The 21986-nt window shown below is 54.3% G+C and overlaps 1 protein-coding gene across 1 annotated transcript in view; it reads right to left on the bottom strand.

Annotated features, from left to right (window-relative positions):
- Positions 1-1630: 1630 nt before the first annotated feature.
- The window catches only part of PYGB (glycogen phosphorylase B), a 42961-nt gene continuing 22605 nt past the window's right edge, over positions 1631-21986 (bottom strand). The window contains exons 7-20 of the mRNA XM_077814262.1: positions 20950-21032; positions 20543-20686; positions 19833-19925; positions 17774-17920; positions 16934-17097; positions 15087-15201; positions 14178-14279; positions 11952-12099; positions 11262-11320; positions 10125-10266; positions 8550-8757; positions 6659-6793; positions 5473-5539; positions 1631-4612 (exon numbers count right to left, since the gene is read on the bottom strand). Coding sequence (XP_077670388.1) covers positions 4460-4612; positions 5473-5539; positions 6659-6793; positions 8550-8757; positions 10125-10266; positions 11262-11320; positions 11952-12099; positions 14178-14279; positions 15087-15201; positions 16934-17097; positions 17774-17920; positions 19833-19925; positions 20543-20686; positions 20950-21032 — 1760 coding nt within the window. The 3' untranslated portion in view covers positions 1631-4459. The remainder of the gene's footprint in view (positions 4613-5472; positions 5540-6658; positions 6794-8549; positions 8758-10124; positions 10267-11261; positions 11321-11951; positions 12100-14177; positions 14280-15086; positions 15202-16933; positions 17098-17773; positions 17921-19832; positions 19926-20542; positions 20687-20949; positions 21033-21986) is intronic.

Raw genomic sequence — 21986 nt, 5'->3', positions numbered from 1 at the left:
TCTCCGGGGGGGCACCTCACAACACCACCTTTTCATGGGATTGGGGGTCACTGGAACGTTTTTCCTGCTGTATGAACAAACGGGGAGGAGTGCTGGGCTGTGCCAATGAATGTCATAGGGGGTAAAAGAGGGGCTGTGATGGGTTATGCAACAACCTGTAAGTATACAAGGCATGTAGTTAATATAAAACCACCTGCAGATTCAGTACTTTCCCACTGAACCTAGTTCCTGTTCTCGCCGTGGTTCTAGGCCCTGATAAATGAGTGTAGGGTAGGAATTAAAGGGAGGGTGGCAGCTTATCCAGCCAGCAATTTTTGGCCAAAGCCGACAGCGTAGGCATGGAGGCTGGTGGGACCAAAGTAGGCACTGCGGGTCCTGTGTTGGTGAAGGGGTGAGAGCTCTTGGCATTGGCTGCCTGGTGAGGGTGTGAACCTTTGGGCCTTGGGGGCAGGGGGGCTCTGTTCTCCACCCCTCCCTTGGACCGATTGTGATCACACTTACTCCTTTGGGTGGATCTGGATCTTTGGTCTCCTGAGTGGCTTTCAGCTCTAGCAGCTTCTATGATGTTTCTTGCCTATTTCTATAGTGCATTATTTTTCATCTCCTAAGAACGCAGTGGGAAGGAGGCCGTCACCCACGCTGAGCCGTTTTCCATATTGCCCCTCAGCCCTGCCTTCTAGGTGCTTTGCTGCAGGGGTGACATGACTTAATTAATACCCTGCTGAATTCCCAGCCTGCTGGGGGTTGTTGAGCTTGTCACTAGTATGTGTTAGCACCAGAGCTTCTTAAACCATGTCATTGGCATACGGGAGATGTGTTGTATAGCCAGAAATGGCTTCCGCAGGGTGGCATCAGGGCCGTCCCTAGACATTTTGGTGTCCTACGCAGCCCCCCCTGTGCGGGCAGGGGGCTGGCCCTAGGCCTCTGTGAGGGGACAGGAGCAGGGTTGGGGGCACAAGGGGGAAACTGCCCCCCAGCATGTGCCAGCGGAGTGGGTTGGGGCCAGGTCGCTCCACTTCCTGCTGCCCGGTGATTGCAGGGCAGGCCCGACCCTGCACTTATGGGGTGGTGGGAAGTGGAGTGACCTGGCCCCAGCCTGCCTCTGCTCTGCTTCTCTGGCTCCCGGCCTTGGGACTTGGGGGGCAGAAGGGAACCGCCCTCCAGCACTCACTGGTGGTGTGGCTGGGAGCTGGCAGAGAGGGGCGACCAGGCCCTAACCTGCTCCAGTTCCCATCGCCTGGTGAGTGCGGGGGCATACCTGACCCCTGCTGCAGTCCCCCAGGACATAGCTTGGGGAAGGGGTGAAATGGAGGTAGGGCTGGGGCAGACCAGGGGTGGGAGCTTTGGGGAAGAGGCAGAGCAGGGGCAGTGGCAGCTTTCCTAGCTGGCTGCTGGAGCAGCATGCAGCTGCGTAGGGCACCAGGCAATTTGGTGCCCCACATTTCCTGGTACCCTACGTAGCTGGTGTATGGGTAAGGATGGTCCTGGGTGGCTAAGGGGCGGGGGGGAGGGAAAGCAGCATCAGGGATTACTTCATTTGCTGAGCCCCCAGTCAATTTCTAAGGTTTATATTATTGTGAGGCTATCAGTACTAGAGACCAAGGATTTGAACACAAACCAGCTGGGCGTTTTGATTGTTTTAATCAGTTTCCAATGCACAGGTGAGGAACACAGATTCACTACACAGATTAATATCCATACTTCATGCCAGCATGTTGAAACAATACACTAAATCTATTTGCATGTCGCATTAGAGGCAGATACGGAAGCAACTGGGATGCTCTAATTTCAAAACCTTCTACATTCCTGCTCAGTACGAGCTGAGCTGCAGTTCAAATATCCCAGTTTGTGGAACACAGACTATGAAATGTGAGTAACGCATTGACAATCCAGCAAGTACTCCGCCTAGTACAGATCAACACAAAACACAATGGAAGTAGATCAGCAGCTGCATGCAGATGAAGTACAGTACATTCTTTAGCAGAAGTAGCGTTGTATACTCAAGAAATTTGACAGCATTTAAAAATCCTAGAGCCACAAGGTGAGTGAGATAATGCTACACCGAGCTCTTCAGGTCTTCTCCAGCTCATGAGCCATTAAAAGCTCTTTTTCACCCATCTTGTCTTTCCACGATTCTCGGTCTAACATGGCTGCAACAACACTACAGTGAAAAATTAAGTGGACTTAAGGGTTGGTCTTTTTGATCATTTAAAGAAGGGACTGTACTTGATTTCAATGCACACCAAAAGTGTATCCCCTTCCTCGCTGAGAAGTGACGGGCTTAGTCCCTTTCTTTGCTCATGGGCATAGAGACGTGATGTAAGTTAACACATCAATGGTCACAGCAAAGGTGCGCCAGCCCAGACACAGTGACTTAATTTCAGGTGTGCTATTGCAGATGAGCTTTCCCGGCAATTCTGTATTTGGCAGTCAGCTCCTGGGCCCAGAGCCTCACCTGTACTGAGGTTCCTACTGACTGTGCTTTTCCTGGCTCCACTTATAGGACTAAGGAAATGCACAGTGGGAGGCTTGGCGAGGACAATGCAGTTATTGTATCAGATCGGGCTTGCTCTGGGTGAGCTGGGCCAAGGGAGACCATGCAGGAACCTGGCTTTTCCAGCAATAGGAGCTTCAAATTCCAGCAACGCATGGGCTGTGATGGAGTCCAGCTGCTGTAGAGCCCATCTATACTGTTCCAGGCCTTTTCCCCTATTGGACAACAGGGGCAGCTGCTAAGAGCACTGGGGCTGTCATGGTCCCTGTAGCAGGGGGTTGCTGCCTGCCAGGCTGTCCTGACCCTACCTTATAGCTCTGAGCAGACTGAAGGGCTTTGGGGGAAGTGACTTGCCTGCTAGCTGATGGTCCCAGCTTTGGGCCTCTTTCCTTGATGGAGATGGTCTGGTTGGTAGCCAATGCCCCAGGGTGGGCGATGGCTTGTTCTGGGCATAGGTCACACAGACAGTTGGGCTTGGGTGGGGTAGAAAAGAGGATGCAGCAGTTCTGTGCAGGAACAGGTCAGCGTGGCCAGCGAGGGCCCTTGGCCAGCACAGTAACTGCAGGGCCCTTGGCCAGAGGGAAAGTGACAGTGTCTTTGTCCCTTACTGCGGGGCCAACAACTGCACCAACAACAAAAATGGATCTTGGGTTCAGGCGGGGCTTGGGAAACCGGGGGAAGTGCTAAGCTGATGGGTTCCTCTTCGCCCTGTGCCTGTGGCCACATGCCTCAGAAGCCATCCAGCCCCGCCATGCTATCTCACAAGCACAGCGTTTACAGGCTGGTGCTTGCAAGTATTTCTTCAGAGACCAGTCAGCCCTTCAGCCAGCATGGGCCTTGTAGGCGTTACAAAGTGGAAACAGGAGCGCAATCCAGGCCCAGCCACAAACTGCTTGATGAAAGCTAATACAATCTCACATGCCTTCATAGCAGCTCTACAGACACCACTTGGAGCAAGATAGTGCCTTAGACCAGGACCTATAACAGCTCCAGGGGGCACCTCCATATTTAATTGCTGTCTGCAAGCTGCTTTTTAATTCAAATGAGGTGCAGTCTTTGGTAAGGAAAGCAGGTGGTTTCAATCTTGGCTGAAGTCCAGTAGCTGCCTCCTTTCAGCATGAAAAACACCCCCCACCTGGGGCTGCTAGATGCAGAAACAACCATGAGGTTAGGGCTCAGGTGTGCTCCAAAAGCCCCCTGCTGTGCGCACACAGAGCCTGTCAGCTCCTTCTGCAAGTTTCCTATGGGGCAGTTTAAAAATAAATAAATCTCATTTCTTGATCATTAAAATGGGCCTGCTGGCTAGTGGAGTTTAATCCTCTTTCACCCCATGCAGCAAAACCAGACACTTGGCTAGAGTGGGGTCATTTACCTTTAAATAGGGAAAATGACCTGTGTTGGTTCTACTCCTGCTTCACCTAACCAGTGTCCCAGCCCTGACTGTGGCTAGAAGGTGTAAGAACCCAGGTGAGGCCCCTAGCAATGACTGGTGGGGTAGGAGGCGTGGGCAGGTTCAGACCATGCTGGCAGATCATCTGAGCAGGGTGTTCAGTGATCACCCCCTCTATAGAGATTAGAGCAGCCTTTCTACGGAAGGGGAAAACAAGAATTTCACTAAGTGCTTGGCCTAGCATGGGATGTATCTTCAGGAAGCCTAGGCAGCCATTAGCTCACTCAACACAGTACAGGACATGCAAGTTGGTTAAATGAGTAACAGACAGAATGGCCTTAGTTCTAACCAGGTTTCCTGCTGCTCCTTTTGTTTTACCTGTTTTCACACACAAGGCTTTGGCTAACATCTCTCCTCTCTGCTCTTATTAAAAGCACCCGCCTCTTCTCCCTGGCAAATGCCCTATTTTATAGATTCCAGACCCTCAACTGGTGTTAAGTTCATCTGTGCAAACCTAGCTGGAAACCAGAAGCACCTTAAGCCTGGATCAACCAGACACACATTTAGTGCCAAGCTTAATCCCTGGGGATGTTAGGTGGGGGGATCTTCACAGCTGATGGCTCCACACCCCAGATTTCTCTGGCATACTCGGTGATCGTTCTGTCGCTGGAAAACTTCCCTGAGGAAGCGATGTTCTTGATAACCTTCTTAGTCCACTCTCTTGGCTTCTGTAATGAAGATGAAAAGGCAACATGAAACCGCATGGGTCACAGCTTTCGGAGTGTGACTTGGAGCGAGCTGCTTCTGGGCTGTCCCCTCCCAGTCACTCTGCTCCCGGTTGGAACAACAGCCCTGTACAGACTGCCCCGCTCGCTAGCATGGACGGGGTCAGAGTGTGGGGCAGGCAGCTTGTTCACGCTTTGCTTTGTGAAAACACAACCACATCCATTGCTGCTGCAGCAGGGTTCCTTACGCAACAGAACCGAGAGCCGGAAAAGCCGGACAGGTCATCTACTCTGGCGCCCGGCCAGTGCAGGTCTGTTCTCTTGTACATTTATTTACTAGCCTTTTGGCCAACATACTTCTAATATCCAGGGGATGGGGTCTCCACCACTTCCCCTGGAGCAGGACGGTGGCTGAGGACAGCTCTGCACTAGAAACTTTTACCCGTACTTTTTGCCAGAAGCTGGGAATGGGCGACAGGGGATGGGTCACTGGATGATTCCCTGTTCTGTTTATTCCCTCTGGGGCACCTGGCATTGGCCGCTGTCAGCAGACAGGACACTGGGCTGGATGGACCTTTGGTCTGACGCAGTCTGGCCGCTCTTATGTGCAACAAGTTTCGGTGACACTTCTAAGACGGCAAAAGCCCTAGTGCAGATGTAGTTATATCAGCACGAACGGACGCGTGCTGGGCTGGTTATTTCACTTGCTGAGCCACAAGCTGTCTCTGTACTAGGAGGGGTTGCCAGCAGGGCTACGCCAGTTTAGCTTTGCCAGCAAACCCATGAGTGGAGATGGGGCCTTCGCGTTCACTGTCGGTGTTGCTGACCATCCAGCCGCTTGCTGCAGTGCGTGGTTCTCTTACCCTGTACAATTGGTCAACGTGGCCTTGACACTCCATGTAGGCCTGGTAGTCGGCAAACACTTTAAATCTGAAACCAGAGCAGAGGAGAGTGAGATGCGGAACTCAAGCCTGAGTCAGCTGCTCAGGTCAGTGCGAAGGATCAGGGACGATCAGGAAATGTGCTGCTGGGTTTCTCCAGCATTAGGAACCGACACAGCCCTGAGCTGCTGAAGGAGCCTACGTGGCTATCGCAGACTGAAGGAAACTGGTGCTGTCTGCTCATAACCCAGTCCGTGCCCTGTTTCTTGGCTCTCGTTTCCCCCGTGCATCTGTGAGTGGCAGGGAGATGAATCCATGGTGTTAGCCTGGTACTGGCGCTCCCCGCTCCCCTGCAGAAGCCCCAGGTCCGGGGTGGGGAAGCGGGGTAGAGGGCTGCAGGCCCAGCGGGGCCCCTGGAGCGAGTTACTGCACGTTGGCACCGGGGAGGGATTCCGAGGCAGCACCGTGCCATGGCTGCAGGGGTGGTGATGCCAGGCAGGGAGGCAGAGATCCTCCGCAGCAGCGGCTCTTAGAGAATCGCCAGGAATCCAGGGCTGCCCCCCTGCTCTCTTCCAGGGTGGGGGTACCAGCCCCCCCCGCAAGCCACCCCTGCTGGAAGGAAGAGAAGGAAGCTGGCTTGACATTCACGGCGTTTTACCCTCCCCGGGGCAGCAGTACCCCAGGCACAGGAGGGTGGGGCCCTGGCCCAAACGTGGGAAGGAGCCTGGCCCGCAGCCCCAGGGTTACAAGCACAGGGAAGGCCCCAGTCACTCACTGCGGGCCGGCTGCGTCCGCACGAGGAGAAGGGAACCAGTGGGTGAGACCGACGTGCACTGGGCCGGGCGTTACGCCTGCTGTGACAGCTGCACACTAGCCCTGGGTACAAGGGCCAGCCGCTGCCCTGAGCTGGGAGTCCAAGGCCAGAGCACGGGTGCAGCGTGAAGTCCAGCCCGCTCGGCTCCGTGAATGGGGCCATCATGGGAAGGGGACCGGGGCTTTCACAAAGGGGCAGGTTGGACCTGGTCCGACGTCCTTAACTGCACTCCAGCTTCCATGGCCACCCGACTACATCTCCCCAGGCTGGAGATGGAAGGGGAATATTGCACCAGAGGCTCACAGGGGCTTCCATACCGGATTGGAACGAAGGACCAAGTTCACTGGCTCCTACCTGTCGTGGTTCATCAACATATTGACGACATCCCGGAAGCAGCCAGGGTCTCTAGGCGAGAAGAAGCCGCTGCTGAGCTGGTCGATGGCTTGTCTCAGCTCCGGAATGCGCTCGTAGTATTCCCTAGCATTGTACCTACGCAGGAGAGACGCGCATGCTGCAGCCGGCTCCGTACGGCTTGGGCACACCCAGCAATAAGAGCCACGTTCTCGTGGCAGTGAAAGGTTAGCGCCTTCCCCCGGCAACAGCTTTCAGGGGAGTACCAGTGTTTGCACCCAGCGCCGCGGGTCACTGACTGCCCTCGGCTTGCCAAGGCAGCGAAGTGACCGAGGAGCCGAGGCCCCATTTCCAAAAGGGGCTTTTTGACCAGGGCTCTGCTAGCAGCTTGCTGGGATAGCGGCAGTGGTGGTAAGCAGGGATTTTTTTAATCCTATTTTGATACCAGAAAAAGACTTGTCCTTTTGCCAGGCTGGCTTATTTTGTTTGGGGGACCTGGGCTGAACTGTACCAGCCCAAGGACCCAGTCGCTGGTCCGAGCTGCGTCGGCACAAGCTGTGTGCACAGGCGGGGGGTTTGTCAGCGTAGCGCTACCAGCAAGCACCTGCTAGTGCAGGCCAAGCCTGAAGGATTTAGGAGCCGAAGGACCATTTTTCAGTGGTACTTCAGCACTTAAAGGGGCTCTCAGTGTGGCTTTTAAAAGTGCCTGAGCATCTAACCCCCCTTGGTTTCAGTGGGAGTTGGGTGTGTCAAAAGTCCTACTAGGCACCATCTTTAGGTGCCTAAATCCCTTTGACACATCTGGCCCAAAGTGCTGAGGTCACGTCTGACCAGGGGATGCAGGTGCTCTTTGGAGTGTCACCATGTGTCCGCACTGGCCTTTTCCTCAAAGCCCTGCGCTGATGGTGCACTGGGGCGGGCTCCTCCACGGCGTGCTGATGCCACCGGGCTGCGAGCCCTGGGCCCTATCCTCGAGTTCAGCTGGAGCAGGGTTTAGAGGCGGGGACCTGTCTCCGTTCATGCGTCCAGGCTTCCTCCCGCTGGCGGGGTTGCAAGGGTGGGAGTTTAAGAGCTACTTAAGCAGACCTGGTCTCTCTGCCATTCCAGCCCCTCTGCGGCGGGGCAGGACACGGGACCAATGTTCCCTCTAATTTTTCACAGGCCATGTGCGCAAAAAAAGTCTTCTGTGCGCATTTTTGTGCGCGCGGGGTTTAGGATCTGCGTGCACGTGCACAGCTTAGAAGGAACAGTGCACGGGACGCGGTGCTGGCCCGGACCTGCTGGATTCCGTGACGCAAGGGGACTGCGTGTGGAGCTGGGTGGGGGGTTGGTTTGATTTTTTTTAAACACATCAGAGGTGAAAACTGATGCTACAGCCCCGATCCGCTGCAGCCACGTACCCCAGCGGCCACTGCTGCTTCCCAGGAGCGGGGCTCATTCCCCAGCGCTACGCAGGGGTGGGGGACGTCTCACCCAGCAACCTCTGCTAGTTGCTCCTTGGCATGGCTTGGCATGGCTACCCAATGCAGCAGACGCATGACGGTCAGTGCCCTAGACCAGGCCCTAGTGCCCCTCCCACCCGTGCCAGGGCCATGAGCAACGCTCCACGAGTCCCTGGCTCTGAATCCAACCAGAGCGACCTGCTCCTGGCAGCTATTCCTGCTCCACTCCTGTAACGCTGACTCGGACCCAGACCCGTCTCCTTCCCACACGCAGCTGCACCTATCTCGCCCTCTCCCCTTTCCACACAACAGCTCGCGTCCTTCCCCCAGCTCCCGCTCCGGCCCACGGCCAGCTTGCCCTGGAACGCCCGGGGCAATGGGGGAAGGCGGGGGGGGCTAAGGACGTTCTGGCAGGGGGCAGCCTGGGTCGCCCGCGAGGCTGTTCTACAAACCCTCGCTTGTCTAATGCCTCCACGTCCTCCACCCGCATGCCGAAGATGAACAGATTCTCCTCTCCGGCTTCCTCCGCCATCTCCACGTTGGCCCCGTCCATGGTCCCGATGGTGAGGGCCCCGTTCAGCATGAACTTCATGTTCCCCGTGCCTGAGGCCTCGGTGCCAGCCGTGGAGATCTGCTGGGACAGATCGGCCGCGGGAATCACTGCGGGTGGGGGGAAGGAGGCAGTTAACGGGCCGCTGTTCTTTACCCCTTGTCCCAGCTCTTACAGGGGCCAGCCCGCGGGGGCGGGCCGTGGCTGTTGGGGCCAGCTGGCTAACAGCCCCGTGCAGCTCTCTGCCCCGCGGAGCCAGCCAGGGACAGGCCCCTCCCTCCAGTACAGGGATTGAACAGCAGTGTGGGGCCAGCACCGCGGCTCCTACGCACCCCTGCCCTGCTGCTGGCACGCAGCTCCTGGGGCCTGCCCAGTCCCCAGCGGCTCCGCTGGCCCCGTGGGCGGATACAACGCAGGGTGCTCAAGCTCAGGGCACCAGCTAGGTGCAGAGCCGGCCAGGACCTGGGGGAGAGGGGCACAAAGTCACCTCTGCAGCCCAGACCCAAAGCTCCACAGCCGAGGGGCTGGGCCGACATCTGCAGTCAGGCTCTCCCAGGCACTCAGCACACACCCCCATCCTCACCCCACTCCCAGGAGCCAGTATCACCAGCCAGGAGCACTGCACCCCTGGCCGGAGCGCCACTGACAACCCCTTCCTGGAGCAAGTCTCTTCCCAACCGGCACCAGGAAACCAGGATCCAGCCCGGTCCTTCCCCACAGGAGCCTGGGGTAAAGTGCAAGTGGAAAATCACGTGGCTGGTGATGGCTGGGGAGGTGAATCCACGGCTGGGCACCCGAGGACAGGCAGCCGGCTGTGTCAGAACAGGAGACCCCAGAGCAGCGCTATACATGGGCGCATGTTCCTGGTTCAGGGCTGCCTGACCCGAGGGTTAAGGGAGCTGGGACATTCAAACGCAGGGCGAGTTTCCATGACAACGCACAGCCAGAGCTCCATGCCCCTGTGAACGCATCAGGTCTCCGACACACGTCTCTGGTTCGCCCAGGATGGGGAGCACTCAAATATCACCCTCGGGGCTGTTCTCAGCTGGATCTCACTCCTCGCGTTTACGAGAGCGGACACATCGGAAGAGGAAGAGCGAAGAGCTACAGGGGCTGCACCCTCGTGGCGAGGTCTCTTCTGCCCGTGCAGCTTCTCTGGTACTTACGGCTGGAGCACCCCACGCTTTGCAATCCCACAGCAGGGAATGCTGGGAAAGCTCCAAAGGGAGGTTTCAATGGAGACCCACAACCTGTGCCCTGCTCTGGCCAGATCCACCCCGCCCCACAGTCTGCTCCCGCATTTCCCTGGCTGCGTTTGCTATTGCCAAATACACAGAGTTCCCTTATCCCCATTTCTCAGTCTGACCCTTAATCCCAGCACTGCCCCTAGTGAAAGCGGTTCCTGGTTTCCCTTACGAACGGCCCGGACGCCACCAACTCACAGCATCCACGCAGTCCACGCCCTTTGCTGTCTTACCTTTCTCAGCAAAGGACACCCTGTAGTTCTCCAAGAAGATGACTTTCAGTCGATCTCCTATATAGGGATCGTTATTGACGATGTCCCCGATGGACGTGATCAGTTTGATAATCATTTTGGCCATGTGGTAGCCGGGAGCTGCCTGCAGAGGGGGACAGAGACACAGAAAAAGTTAAATAAAGAAATACACAGTAATGCGAAAAGAAGGGACTCCCAGGGGGACTGGACCAGTGTGTACAGTGGGGGGTGCTGAGAGCCACTGAACCAAACTGTAAGCCCTGGATAGGATGGAAACCGCTGCAAGCCAGGGCGTGTGGCAGCCCCCCAGCCGGCTAGTTCCAATCCAAGTGGATGTTGCCAAGATGAACAGCCTAGGCCAGGGGTTCCTGAGATGGCAGGCGTGAGCTTGAGCCGTTCTCTTCAAACGGTCTTTCAACAGGGTGGTGCAAGACCAAGAGAGTTTGGGAGCCCGGGTCGTATGCTATTCCTAGGGGCAGGGCAGTGAAAATTCTTACTTTGGTTCAAGAGGCCGGGCCCTGCGGGCTTACACGGGGCACAAGGCTTACAAATGGTTTTAAACCGATGTGCTGAGGCCTGTGTACTCCGCGAGAAGCGGGCACCGCGAGTGGCCGCTGCAGAGGAGCTGCGATCGCTCCCGCCGAAGAGAAGGCGACTAGGGAACGGCAGCCGGCTCCAGGAGCAGGGCTGAGCAGAGGCAGAAGAAAGGCGCTTTCAAACCAAGCATCCGCTCTGGCACCGGTGCTGGAACACAGGACGCACGGGACTGCAGCAAGACGATACGGCCGCGCTGGAGTGAAGAGCCAAAGCCCACCGGAGTCCTGCAAAGACCCCCACTGGTGGCCACAGCCTGTGATTCTTCGTCCCCAGGCCAAACCCTTCCCCAGGTGGTTTGAGTCTCTCAGCCACTGGGCTCCCTCGGCCAGGCCTCTGCCTCCACCTTCATGCTCTCCCTCGGTGTCTGTGCAGTGGAGAACGGGGGGCGGGGGGGCGCCGGTCTTTACAGACCAGAAGCCATAAGGCCAGTAATACACGCGCTCTCCAGCAGAAGGCAGAGGTATGCACCCAGTTCAGCGTATTAAACGGTGCTCAAAAGGAAGAGTTAATGGAACGTCTCACCTTTCCTCCAATCATGACAGTCCTTGGCACGAAGGACTTTGATGGGTCTTTTCTCATGCCTGAAAGAGTCAGAGGATAAAATTAGAGTAATGCAGGGTGACGGTGCAGAGTAACAAAGAGATGATGCTATTTGGCTGCAGTAGCGGTTGGAGGCACCGGTCATGAACAGGACCCCGTCGCGCCAGGTGCTGTACAAATACAGAACACGTGGTCACTGCCTTAAGGACTTTATACTCTAAGTAAACATAACTATAGACACCAGATCTGCATCTGCTTCTGTGCTAAACCTTCCAGTCATGGCCACCTCAGAGCACCATCAGCATTTCCGTGAAGACACAAGAATTGACATTGACCATCCGTTCCCGGAGCAGAAATTGGGCTCTGGTATTTCTGGAACACAGCGTGACCATGGGGTTATACAGCCCACGTTAACCAACAGTAACTGGGGTCTTTGGAAGTTAGGAAACCCATTTGCACTGAAAATACATATTTAGGAACCAAACATTGCTTGGGAAAGGACCAACAACAAGGCCAGAGGGGCAGAACTTTGCGAGACAAACCCAGTCCCCCCCACCACTGCCCCTGGACTGGCGCCTGGGGGCACAGCCCTCCTTCCTGCACCCAAAGGGCCCTCGGGTCCCAGTGAGCCACGCAGCTGTGCGGAGAGGTGGGAGTGAGAACCCAGCTCACGGTTGTAGAGGGTGATGATGTGCAGGCAGTTGAGGAGCTGCCTCTTGTACTCGTGAATCCTCTTCACGTGCACGTCAAACATGGAGGATGGGTTGATTTTCACCTTGTACTTCTCCTCCAAGTAGGCAGAGAACTTGAGCTTGTTCTCCTGGGAAAGAAAGTGGGGAGACAGCTGAGTACCTGTCTGACAGCTCGTCTGTCACGGTGCAGCCGGCTGGAAAACAAGAGGTCCTCTGGCAGATTCTCTCTCTGGCCAGTGAATATTTACCAAGTCCCTGCTCTGTCTGATTCACAGCAGAGCCTCGAACCTGGGTTTTCCTAGGTGAGAGCCTCACCACTGGGCTGCTGGCAATGCTGGGGTGGGTTTCTCTCTCTCTCTCTGTCACAGTTCCTTCCTGGATCTGTGGGTCGTTCTCAACAAAAGTTCCACTGAAACGGACACACTTCCAGGAACAGTTTTGGTTTTCATGAATCGCCATTTTCTGACAAAAAACATTCTGCTGAAAAATTCCTGACCAGCTCCAGTCACGAGTGCTCAGCGCCGTGGGTGGGGAGTGAGTGGTGAACTTCCACCCACCCAGGGATTCGTAGGATGGGCGTCTTCTACCTGCACACCAGACACCTGCCTCCAAAGCTAATGCCACGGATTGCTCGACAAAGGTGCAAATACACGCTGTGTGCACGTGTTTGGAAATGCATGAGGAAATCCCTCTTCCTCACAGCTTGAAGCACCTCCGGGAACCTCTGGGATGGGCGGATGGCTGCCTGAAGCAAGGACTGCACAGGGAGGTAGATTGGGAACTGCTAAGGCAGTGCAAGAACAAGGGGACAGTCACTGAAATAGAAAGATCCCAAATTTCAAACTGATCACTGGAAATACCTCTTCGCACAGCGTACAATTAGCGTGTGGAATTCACTGCCACAAGGTATCATGGACGCCCTGAGCTTAGCAGCATTAAAAAGGGATCATTTATACAGATAACAAGAGTCACACGAGTAAGGGTCAAAAAACCAAGAGTTTTGGAAGGGCTATAAACCTTCATGCTCCAGGGCACAAACCAACACCCAGCTGACGGGGGTCAGGAGGAAACTTTCCCTGGGGTCACATTATCCCATAACTGCTGGGCTTTCTTGCTCCTTCCTCCGGAGAAGCTGGGAAAGGCCACTGTCAAAGACAGGATGGTGGGCAAGATGGTCTGCTCCAGTCTGGCAGTTCCCAAGTTCCTGCCCAGCCAGCTGTGGAAAGGTGGGGCCAGATGGAAGATGGAATGAGGATAAGAAAAGAAGAAAACAAGAGCATGAGAAAGGCGGGGGGGGGGGGGGAGGGAGTAAGAAGATAGAAATGGGAGGAGCATTTCACTACCAATGGGGCACAGCCAGACATCTAGAAATGGGAACAAATCCAAAGCGGCCTGTTGCCTCCAGCATGAATCTCTTTGGTGCTGCAGCTCTCTCGGGTCCTCTCTCTGGTCCTCTCGGTCAGGTCTCTTATATTAGAGCTGGTCAGGAATCTTCCATCGATGTTTTTTGCTGGAAAAGGTGGTTGCAGCAAAACTAACGTTTCCCGTTACAAAATGTTGATTGTGCCAAAATGTCTCGATTTTCCGTTTGGAAAATCAAATTAAAACATTTCCTGCTGGTTCAGCATTAATTTGTGTCCGCCTGAGCCATCGTGGTTCAGGTACATCAAACCCCATCTCCCCTATGGGTTAGGCTCCTTGGCCAGACTACATCTCCCATGATGCACCAAGATGTCTGTTCTGACTGACCCGCCACATTGCATCATGGGAGTACCATGAACACCATGCATCATGGGAGATGTAGTGGCCGTGGAGCCCGGCCCATAGGATGAATGGGCATGAGGTACCCAAACTACAGCTCCCAGAAGGCGATGAAGCAGCTTGGGCAGGTACAGGGTAATGCTGCGCTGCCCTGAATCAAAGTGTTTCAAAGTTTCCCCATCAAAATTTTTCAGAACTTCTCATTCTGGAATGAGTTTTGGTATTTCAACTTTTCCACCTGAGTCGGACAAAAAATGGACAATCCTGCACGGTCAGGGGAATGAGCGAGACCAACTAATAGGTATTTTCCATCTTGAGATTCTATGGGCCCAATTCTCTGCCAGGTAAAACACCACGGATGTCAACAGAGTGCACCCATTTGCCCCAGCAGAATTTTCAGCCTGAGAACTAGGCTGTGAACTAGTTGCCCCGATGTCCACGTTACCTGTTTGACTTTGGCCACATCCCTGATAAACACCTCGTCAGTGACAAAATCCAGTAACTTCTTCAGCTGGCTCAGATCGGTTACAAAATCTTCTCCGATTTTCTGAGGAAATAAAACTGGAGATGAATATCCTTTGCTAGATGACTGACTTGCTGCAGAATTTCACTTCCCTGCTAGAAGTGCCTCAGTCCTGACTGGGAAAGAAAAAAGAAAAGAAAAAAGCCAGGCGTGGCAAAAATATGGCAGCAATTATTGTGGCTGGGTTATTACTATGCATTGTTTTAGAGTTCAAATGTACTGGAAATAAATGATTGGTACAAAAACATTTCAGTCTATCACACAATTCTACAGCACTCCCATACAGCTAAGCAAAGAACGGCCGTATGTGCCGGGAATTACTTCCAGCTGGAATATCTGATGGACAGAGTACTTGCAGTGTATTATCAGCCACTAGATGTCTTAGTGTGCTGTATGGAGTTCTTGGCAAGGTGTGGTCCTGGTAAACAAAGGAGACAAAGCTGGAACTCAAGCTGTGTGGGAGCCGGTTTGTGAGAGTGGCTGTACATATTTTCTTTAGTGCATGCCCCATTTAAGACAGACTGTCATTCCATATATCATGACATCAAGGGAGGTGATTCTGTTCTGAGAATCTACCCTCAGCCCATGGGAAGATGGAGCCAAAGGTGTGCAGTTCTTTGATTAACTCCTGATGGCTGATTTTAAAGCTCAGCCATCAATGCATGTGTGTGTCAGAGGCTCAAGAAGTGAGACAGCTGCCCCTCTAGACTTGCCTGGAGCTACGTGGATTGACACCTGCTGAAGATCTGGCCCCCTGTTTGTTTACATTGCTCTGAAGACTATTTTGTGGCCAAACACTAGGATTAAGTAGCTCCCGTTCGAGTGGCTCACCTCAACAATTACACTTGCTAGTCCTGGGTTGCACAGCAGGAGCCAACGCCTCGGAGTGATGCCATTCGTCTTGTTCTGGAACTTCTCTGGTTCCATCTCATAGAAATCTTTGAATCTGAAATGCATGGGCAGTAGGGGAGACACTGAACAGGTCCATTCCCAGCAGAGTTTTATCAAACTGTAACCTCGGATGCTCCTGACTCTATTTACAACTCCAGCTAAAATCTTTCTGCTGACATCAGTTGGACCTGTACTAGGCCCTTACTTGTGCTCCAAGCTGCTGAAACTGCGATTCCACACCTAGGCTCTGAATCTACCCAAAGTCTGCTTCTCTCTCTTGCAGAAGGCCCTGATCTACGGTCCCCTCCATCACCATGATGTAAGTGCATGCGTCCTTCCTTTTTAGGAGCAAGTGGTGGGAAAGGGGGAATTACAGCAGGGTTTGCAAGGGCGTACTTAGATTTTCAGAAAGCCTTTGACAAGGTCCCTCACCAAAGGCTCTTAAGCAAAGTCAGCTGTCATGGGATAAGAGGGAAGGTCCTCTCATGGATCAGTAACTGGTTAAAAGATAGGATACAAAGGGTGGGAATAAATGGTCAATTTTCAGAATGGAGAGAGGTAAATAGTGGTGTCCCCCAGGGGTCTGTTCTGGGACCAGTCCTATTCAACGTATTCATAAATGTTCTGGAAAAAGGGGTAAACAGCGAGGTGGCAAAATTTGCAGATGTTACAAAACTACTCAAGATAGTTAAGTCGCAGGCAGACTGCGAAGAGCTACAAAAGACTCTCTCAAAACTGGGTGACTGGGCAACAAAATGGAGGATGAAATTCAATGTTGATAAATGCAAAGTAATGCATATTGGAAAACATCATCTCAACTATACATATAAAATGATGGGGGCTAAATTAGCTGTTACCTCTCAAAAACAAAAAGATCTTGGGAGTCATTGTGGATAGTTCTCTGAAAACATCCACTCAGTGTGCAGCAGCAGTCAAAAAAGTGAACAGAATCCTGGGAATCATTAAGAAAAAGGATAGACAAGACAGAAAATATCAGATTGCCTCTCTATAAATCCATGGTACACCCACAGCTTGAATACTGTGTGCAGATGTGGTCGTCCCATCTTTAAAAAGATTTATTGAATTGGAAAAGGTACAGAAAAGGGCAACAAAAACGATTAGGGGTATGGAACAGGAGAGATTAATAAGATGGGGACTTTTCAGCTTGGAAAAGAGACGACAAAGGGGGGATATGATTGAGGTCTATAAAATCATGACTGGTGTAGAGAAAGTAAATAAGGAAGTGTTATTTACTCCTTCTCACAACACAAGAACTAGGGGTCACCAAATGAAATTAATAGGCAGCAGGTTTAAAACAAACAAAAGAAAGTATTTTTTCATACAACATACAATCAACCTGTGGAACTCCTTGCCAGAGGATGTTGTGAAGGCCAAGACTATAACAGGGTTCAAAAAAGGATTAGATAAGTTTATGGAGGATAGATCCATCAATGGCTGTTAGCTAGGATGGACAGGAATGGTGTCTCTAACCTCTGTTTGCTAGGAATGGATCACTTGATGATTACCTGGTCATTCCCTCTGGGGCACCTGGCATTGGCCACTGTCAGAAGACAGGATACTGGGCTAGAAGAACCTTTGGTCTGACCCAGTGTGGCTGTTCTTATGTAACAGAAAGCTTTGTATGGCCTGCAGAGTCGAGTACTGGTGGTGTGAGGAGGAAAGAACCCAGCTTGACTCTCAGCTTCCAGGCTAAGTTTACAGGGCTGGGCGGTGAGGAAAAGCAGCCTGCTCTGAATGGGAGGCTGCTCTGTGGGTGAGTCACTCACACGGAATTCTTCACGATTTCGGAGTGAATCCTGGCCACCCCATTGACGGCGTGGGAGCCGATCACGCAGAGGTGGGCCATGTTAATCCTCTTGCAGTCCCCTTCCTCGATCACGGACATCCTACGCAGACGGTCTAGGTCTCCAGGGTAGATGGCGGCCACATGCTGCCAGGACACACACAGAAATGTCAGCAGTGCAGCCTTAAAATGCAGACACGGGGCTAGACTGTCACTGGGGCTGCACCCAGCCTGGGGGGGTCAAAGCCCTCCTTATGCTGATGGGGGGAGGCTACTCGGGGTACACCCCCTGAGTAGGGGGCGCTGCAGCTCTGCCACTCCCCCAGTGCCAGTGAGGAGCAAAGGGGGGGTGACAAGAGCAATGGGGGGCAGGGAGGTACTGTGCCTTGGAGCAGGAGTGGGTCACAGCGCCCCCAGGGCTGCTCCTGGGCTGGTGCACCCCACACATTCACATTTTTAGGGGGTATTTTCAAAGGCAGACAGGGCACCAAGGACCCAGGGGGGCCTTTACCAGCCACTCCCTTCCTGGTGGTGACAGGGACCAGCCGGGCAGCGCTGGAGGCTGATCGCCGCTATCTATCCACAGCGTCCCGAACCGCCCTGTACGGGGCAGCCACGGGGGGAGACGGCAGAGCCACGGCCCGTCGGGGAGCGGCAGCTCAGAGCGACAGTGATTCTGAGCTGCAAACGCTCATCCGTGGGCAGCACGCCGAGAGCAGCAGATCCACGTCCCACAGGCCAGGCCTGGGCCGTGGGACCTGGACGAGACGAGGTCCCTGTTAGCCGGGGCCAGCTCCTGTTCCCGAGCACGCGAGCCCCTCACATCCAGATGCCTTTGGTTGATGGTATAAATGATCTCCAGGTGGCGTGGCAGCAGCTTCTCGAACATGGAGACCGGCCAGCGCTCCAGGGCCTCAGGCAGCACGGTGTGGTTGGTGTAGGCGCAGGTTCGCTTTGTGACCTCCCAGGCCTGCGGGGGGGACAAACACGCTCACATCAAACGCCTCAGAGGCTCGAGTCTGACTCACGTCATTACTGGGGCGTCTGGGTGAAATTCAACAACAGGGTCAGACTAGGAGCCCCCGCAGGCGCTGGGCTGGCTGGTCCACGTCCTCAGGGTCTAACTGATCGCCTCACGTGGGGTGGGGAAGGAATCTTCCCCCCAGGTCACCTCAGTCCCTCCTGTTCCCTGCCCAGGGCACATGAGTGTCTATCTGCTGTGGGCTGCGATACCCTGCGGAGGAGTTCGGTTGTCGGGTGGTGCTAGAGGCCGTCCGACTAGCTCATGGGCTGGTTCCTTCTGGCCTTAAACCGTGTCAAATTGTGACCACATCTCAGAGCAGAGGGTGGTACTGCCCAGAGACAGGGAACGTCTCTCTCCCTCACACACACAGCCGATATCTCTAACCGCGCTGCCCAGGAACGACCTTTCAGCGCTCAGACCAGCTCGGCGGGGCCGACTCGCAGGCCGACGAGAAAATGCTGACTCGTGGCCCTGCTAACAGGCAGGGGTTGGCTCTGATGAAGCCCCTGCTCCCAAACATTTCTAAGAAAAAGCATGTGGACGCCGTTGAAAGGTCCCGTTTTAACCGCCTCAAACCCTAGATCAGGCTCGTATTTCAGTTCACAACCGTTTCCATTTTTTAGCTTAATTTATACTAAAAAAAGGTAAAAACCAGGATTTAAAAGGTCAAAGTTGAAAGGGAACATTTCTGTTGGCTCAATCAGAATTTGCATTTATTTATTTTTGGTTCACAAAAATTTTCGAGATTTTGACTTTTCATCCCGACTTGGGACAGGAAAAGGGTGCTTCAGGTGAACGTGCGCACCCCTCGGACCCTTGATCGGAGGGTGGGCTCAGGCTGGAGCCTGGGATTGGGGATCTCACAAGCGAGCAGGGGCCCAGAGCCCGGGCTCCAGCCTCAGCATCTACACTGCAATTCTATAGCCCTGGTCAGCTGACACGGGCCAGCCGTGGGTGTTTTACTGCAGCGTAGACATACCCCAAGGCTCTTACAGAGTCCCCCGATAGGCCAGCGGCTCAGGCCCTCACCTGGGATTTGAGAGCCCCCGGTTCAAGTCTGCGCTCCAATCAATGAATTTACTCTGAAGCCCATTAGCCCTGGGCCCTCCAGAAGCTCTGCCAGGCCTATCCAGTGCAGGCCAGCCCCACAGCTGCTATGAGAGCGGCCTTCCCTGCTTCTAGGTCGCTTTGCTTCTTCTCCATGAGATCTGTGCCGGCAGGGGGCACTTCCTGCCCAACAGGAGGGCAACCAGGACTCCAGTTACAGCAAAGAGCCTGTGCGTGGGGGGGTGGGGGAAACAGGACAGAAAGCAGACCCAGCTGTGGGGCGGGAAGGGAACAGTGTGGGAGAAGGGAGCGCAGTGGAAGTGGAGTGGGCAGGACAAAGCCCTGGCTGGGATGATTTAGTTGGGGTTGGTCCTGCTTTGAGCAGGGGGTTGGACTAGATGACCTCCTGAGGTCCCTTCCAACCTTAATCTCCTATGATTCTATGGGAGATGGGGAGAGGGGAACAGCCCAGCACAACAAAAAGAGAGGTGGAGATGAGACAGCAGGAAATCAGCAGGAGAAACTGCAGGGCAAGAAGCTCTTGGAGAAGGCACGGTCAAGAGGGACCCGGGCCGCTGTGGGCAGCTCCCCCACTCACTGCAGCTGCAGAGAGGAAGCAAGAGGCAGCAAAGACAGGAAGGCTTGAGAGGGAGAGTAAAGTCCCCACAGAGGAGGATGCACGACTGGGGAGAGGGTCAAAGTCAGGGTTAATTGAGGCTCTCCTGGGTCTGGCCAAGGCCACCCTCCTGCAAGAGCCGGCGAGGCAGGGTCTGAACACAGGCCCGGCCCAGCTCCACCCCTTCACACTCACCTTCTCCCACTCCATTTTCTCCACGTCCACCAGGATCCGCATGAGCTCCGGGATGGAAAGTGCTGGGTGAGTGTCGTTCAGCTGAATGGCGACCTGCAGCGGAGACATTCCCAGGTGAGACCCACTCGCGGGGACATGCTCCTGTGCTCCCAGGCCGGGTCTACACGACACAGCTTTGCCGCAGAGCTATATCAGCTCTGAGTGTGGAACCTCCCCCCGCAAGATCGCTATGCCAGCAAAACGCTTGGTGTAGACACACCCACCCCGAAAGAGGAGTCTGTCTTTTGACAGCTAATTTTGTTCGGGGAGGTGATGTAGCTCCACCGGCAGAACTCCGAGGTCTCCACGAGAGGTTCTGCCAGCAGAGCGATACCAGCCCACGCTCTGTAGAGCGGCCAATCCACCGGGCAGCGACCGAGCTAATTCAGCGTCCATGGCCATCGCCACCCGCCACGCACAAGGTCTCTGGGGCGGGATGGATGCCAAGGAATGCCTCTAGCGGAGCTGGCCAATGTTCTTCCAAAAATTCAAAGGAAAAAGGAGCACATTTTTCACAAGAAATGTTCACTCTTTTGAAAGTAGCTGTAGGGGCTGGAGTTCGACACCTAAGTCCTTTGGCAATGTGGTCCTTAGTGCCTGCTTTGGAGGGATGTGATGGAGAGAGGTGGTATCAGCAGGGCCTGGGGCGGCAGCATCTGCCGCACGCTCACCTTGTCTGGGAAGGTCTCAAAGCACGTCCTGACTGGGTCTCGGGAGCCGAAGTTGGAAGACTTGAAACGGCGAATGATGTCCTGCAGGGTGGCAGCTACCACGAAGTATTCCTGCTTCAGCCGCAGCTCCTTCCCTTCAAAGAACTAGACACACAAGGCCCAGCCATCAGCTTGGCTCTTGCTAGCACCCCGCTGCTGCAACGCACCCCGCTGCGGTTAACCACCACGTAGGTGCAGTGTGACCTGCTGGGGGGCCTGTGAGGTCAGTGGAAAGGCGCCCATCGCCTGCAGTGGGCTTTGGGTCAGGCCCTAGGTGACCCCGACTACTGCTCTGGCCCCCTTTAAATGTTCACTAGGCACAATGCACCCAAGGGGTGAGAAGGTGCATAGGGAAGGGGGTCACTCACATTGTCATTCGGATACAGGACTCGGGAGATGTTTTCTGCCAGGTTTCTATCCAACACAGCCTCGATATAATCGCCCACATTGACTGAGGAGAGAGACAGCATGCAGAGCCATACAGCCGTTAGGACAACACACTTTTACCTTACTCCCTAACACGTGCATGCCTTGGCATGTGTTCTTCCCACAACTGGCAGGAGGGAAGGAGGAAGGGAGCTAGGACCTGATCCCACTCCCTCTGGAGCCAACATCCCTGCAGCTGAGATCAGAGCCCCGTGGCGCTAGGCGCCGCACAACACAGCATGCCAGTCCCAGCCCCGAGGAGTTACAGACTCAGCAGATAAGACAAAGGGTGGGAGTTTAGAGCTGAGGAACTGAGGCACAGAGAGATCACGTCACTTAGCCGAGATCACACGGGGCATCAGTGACAGAGCTGGGACCTCACAGAATCAGGGAAATAAGGGACCTCGAGAGATCACTAGTTCCAGCCCCCTGAGCTCAGGCAGGACCAAGTAAACCCTAAATCAGCCCTGACAGGGGTTTGTCCAGCTTGTTCTTAAAAACATCCAGTCACGGGGATTCCACAACCTCCCTGGAAGCCTGTTCCAGAGCGTAACTGCCTTGAGCGTTAGACAGTTTTTCCTAGTATCTCACCTAAATCTACCTTGGTGCAGATTAATCCCACGGCTTCTTGTCCTACCGTCAGTGGTCATGGAGAACAATTGATCACCATCCTCTGTAACAGCCCTTCACATATGTGCAGACTGTCGTCAGGTCCCCCCACTTCAGTCTTCTTTTCTCCCGAGTACACACACCCAGTCTTTTAAGCTTCCCTCAGAGCTCAGGTTTTCTAAACCTCTGTTCGTTTTTACTCTGCTCCTCTGGACTCATTCCCGAAGTGCGGCGCCCAGAACTGGACACGGGACTGCAGCTGAGGCCTCAGCGGTGCTGAGCAGAGTGAGACAGTGACCTCCCTGCCTTATGTACGACACCCCTGTGACGAGCCCCCGGAGTGACATTAGCGGCAGCATCCCATCGCAGC

The sequence above is a fragment of the Eretmochelys imbricata genome, chromosome 3 (assembly GCF_965152235.1).
Source record: "Eretmochelys imbricata isolate rEreImb1 chromosome 3, rEreImb1.hap1, whole genome shotgun sequence".
Classification (NCBI taxonomy): domain Eukaryota; kingdom Metazoa; phylum Chordata; order Testudines; family Cheloniidae; genus Eretmochelys; species Eretmochelys imbricata.
This window is presented reverse-complemented; position numbering and strand designations above follow the sequence as displayed.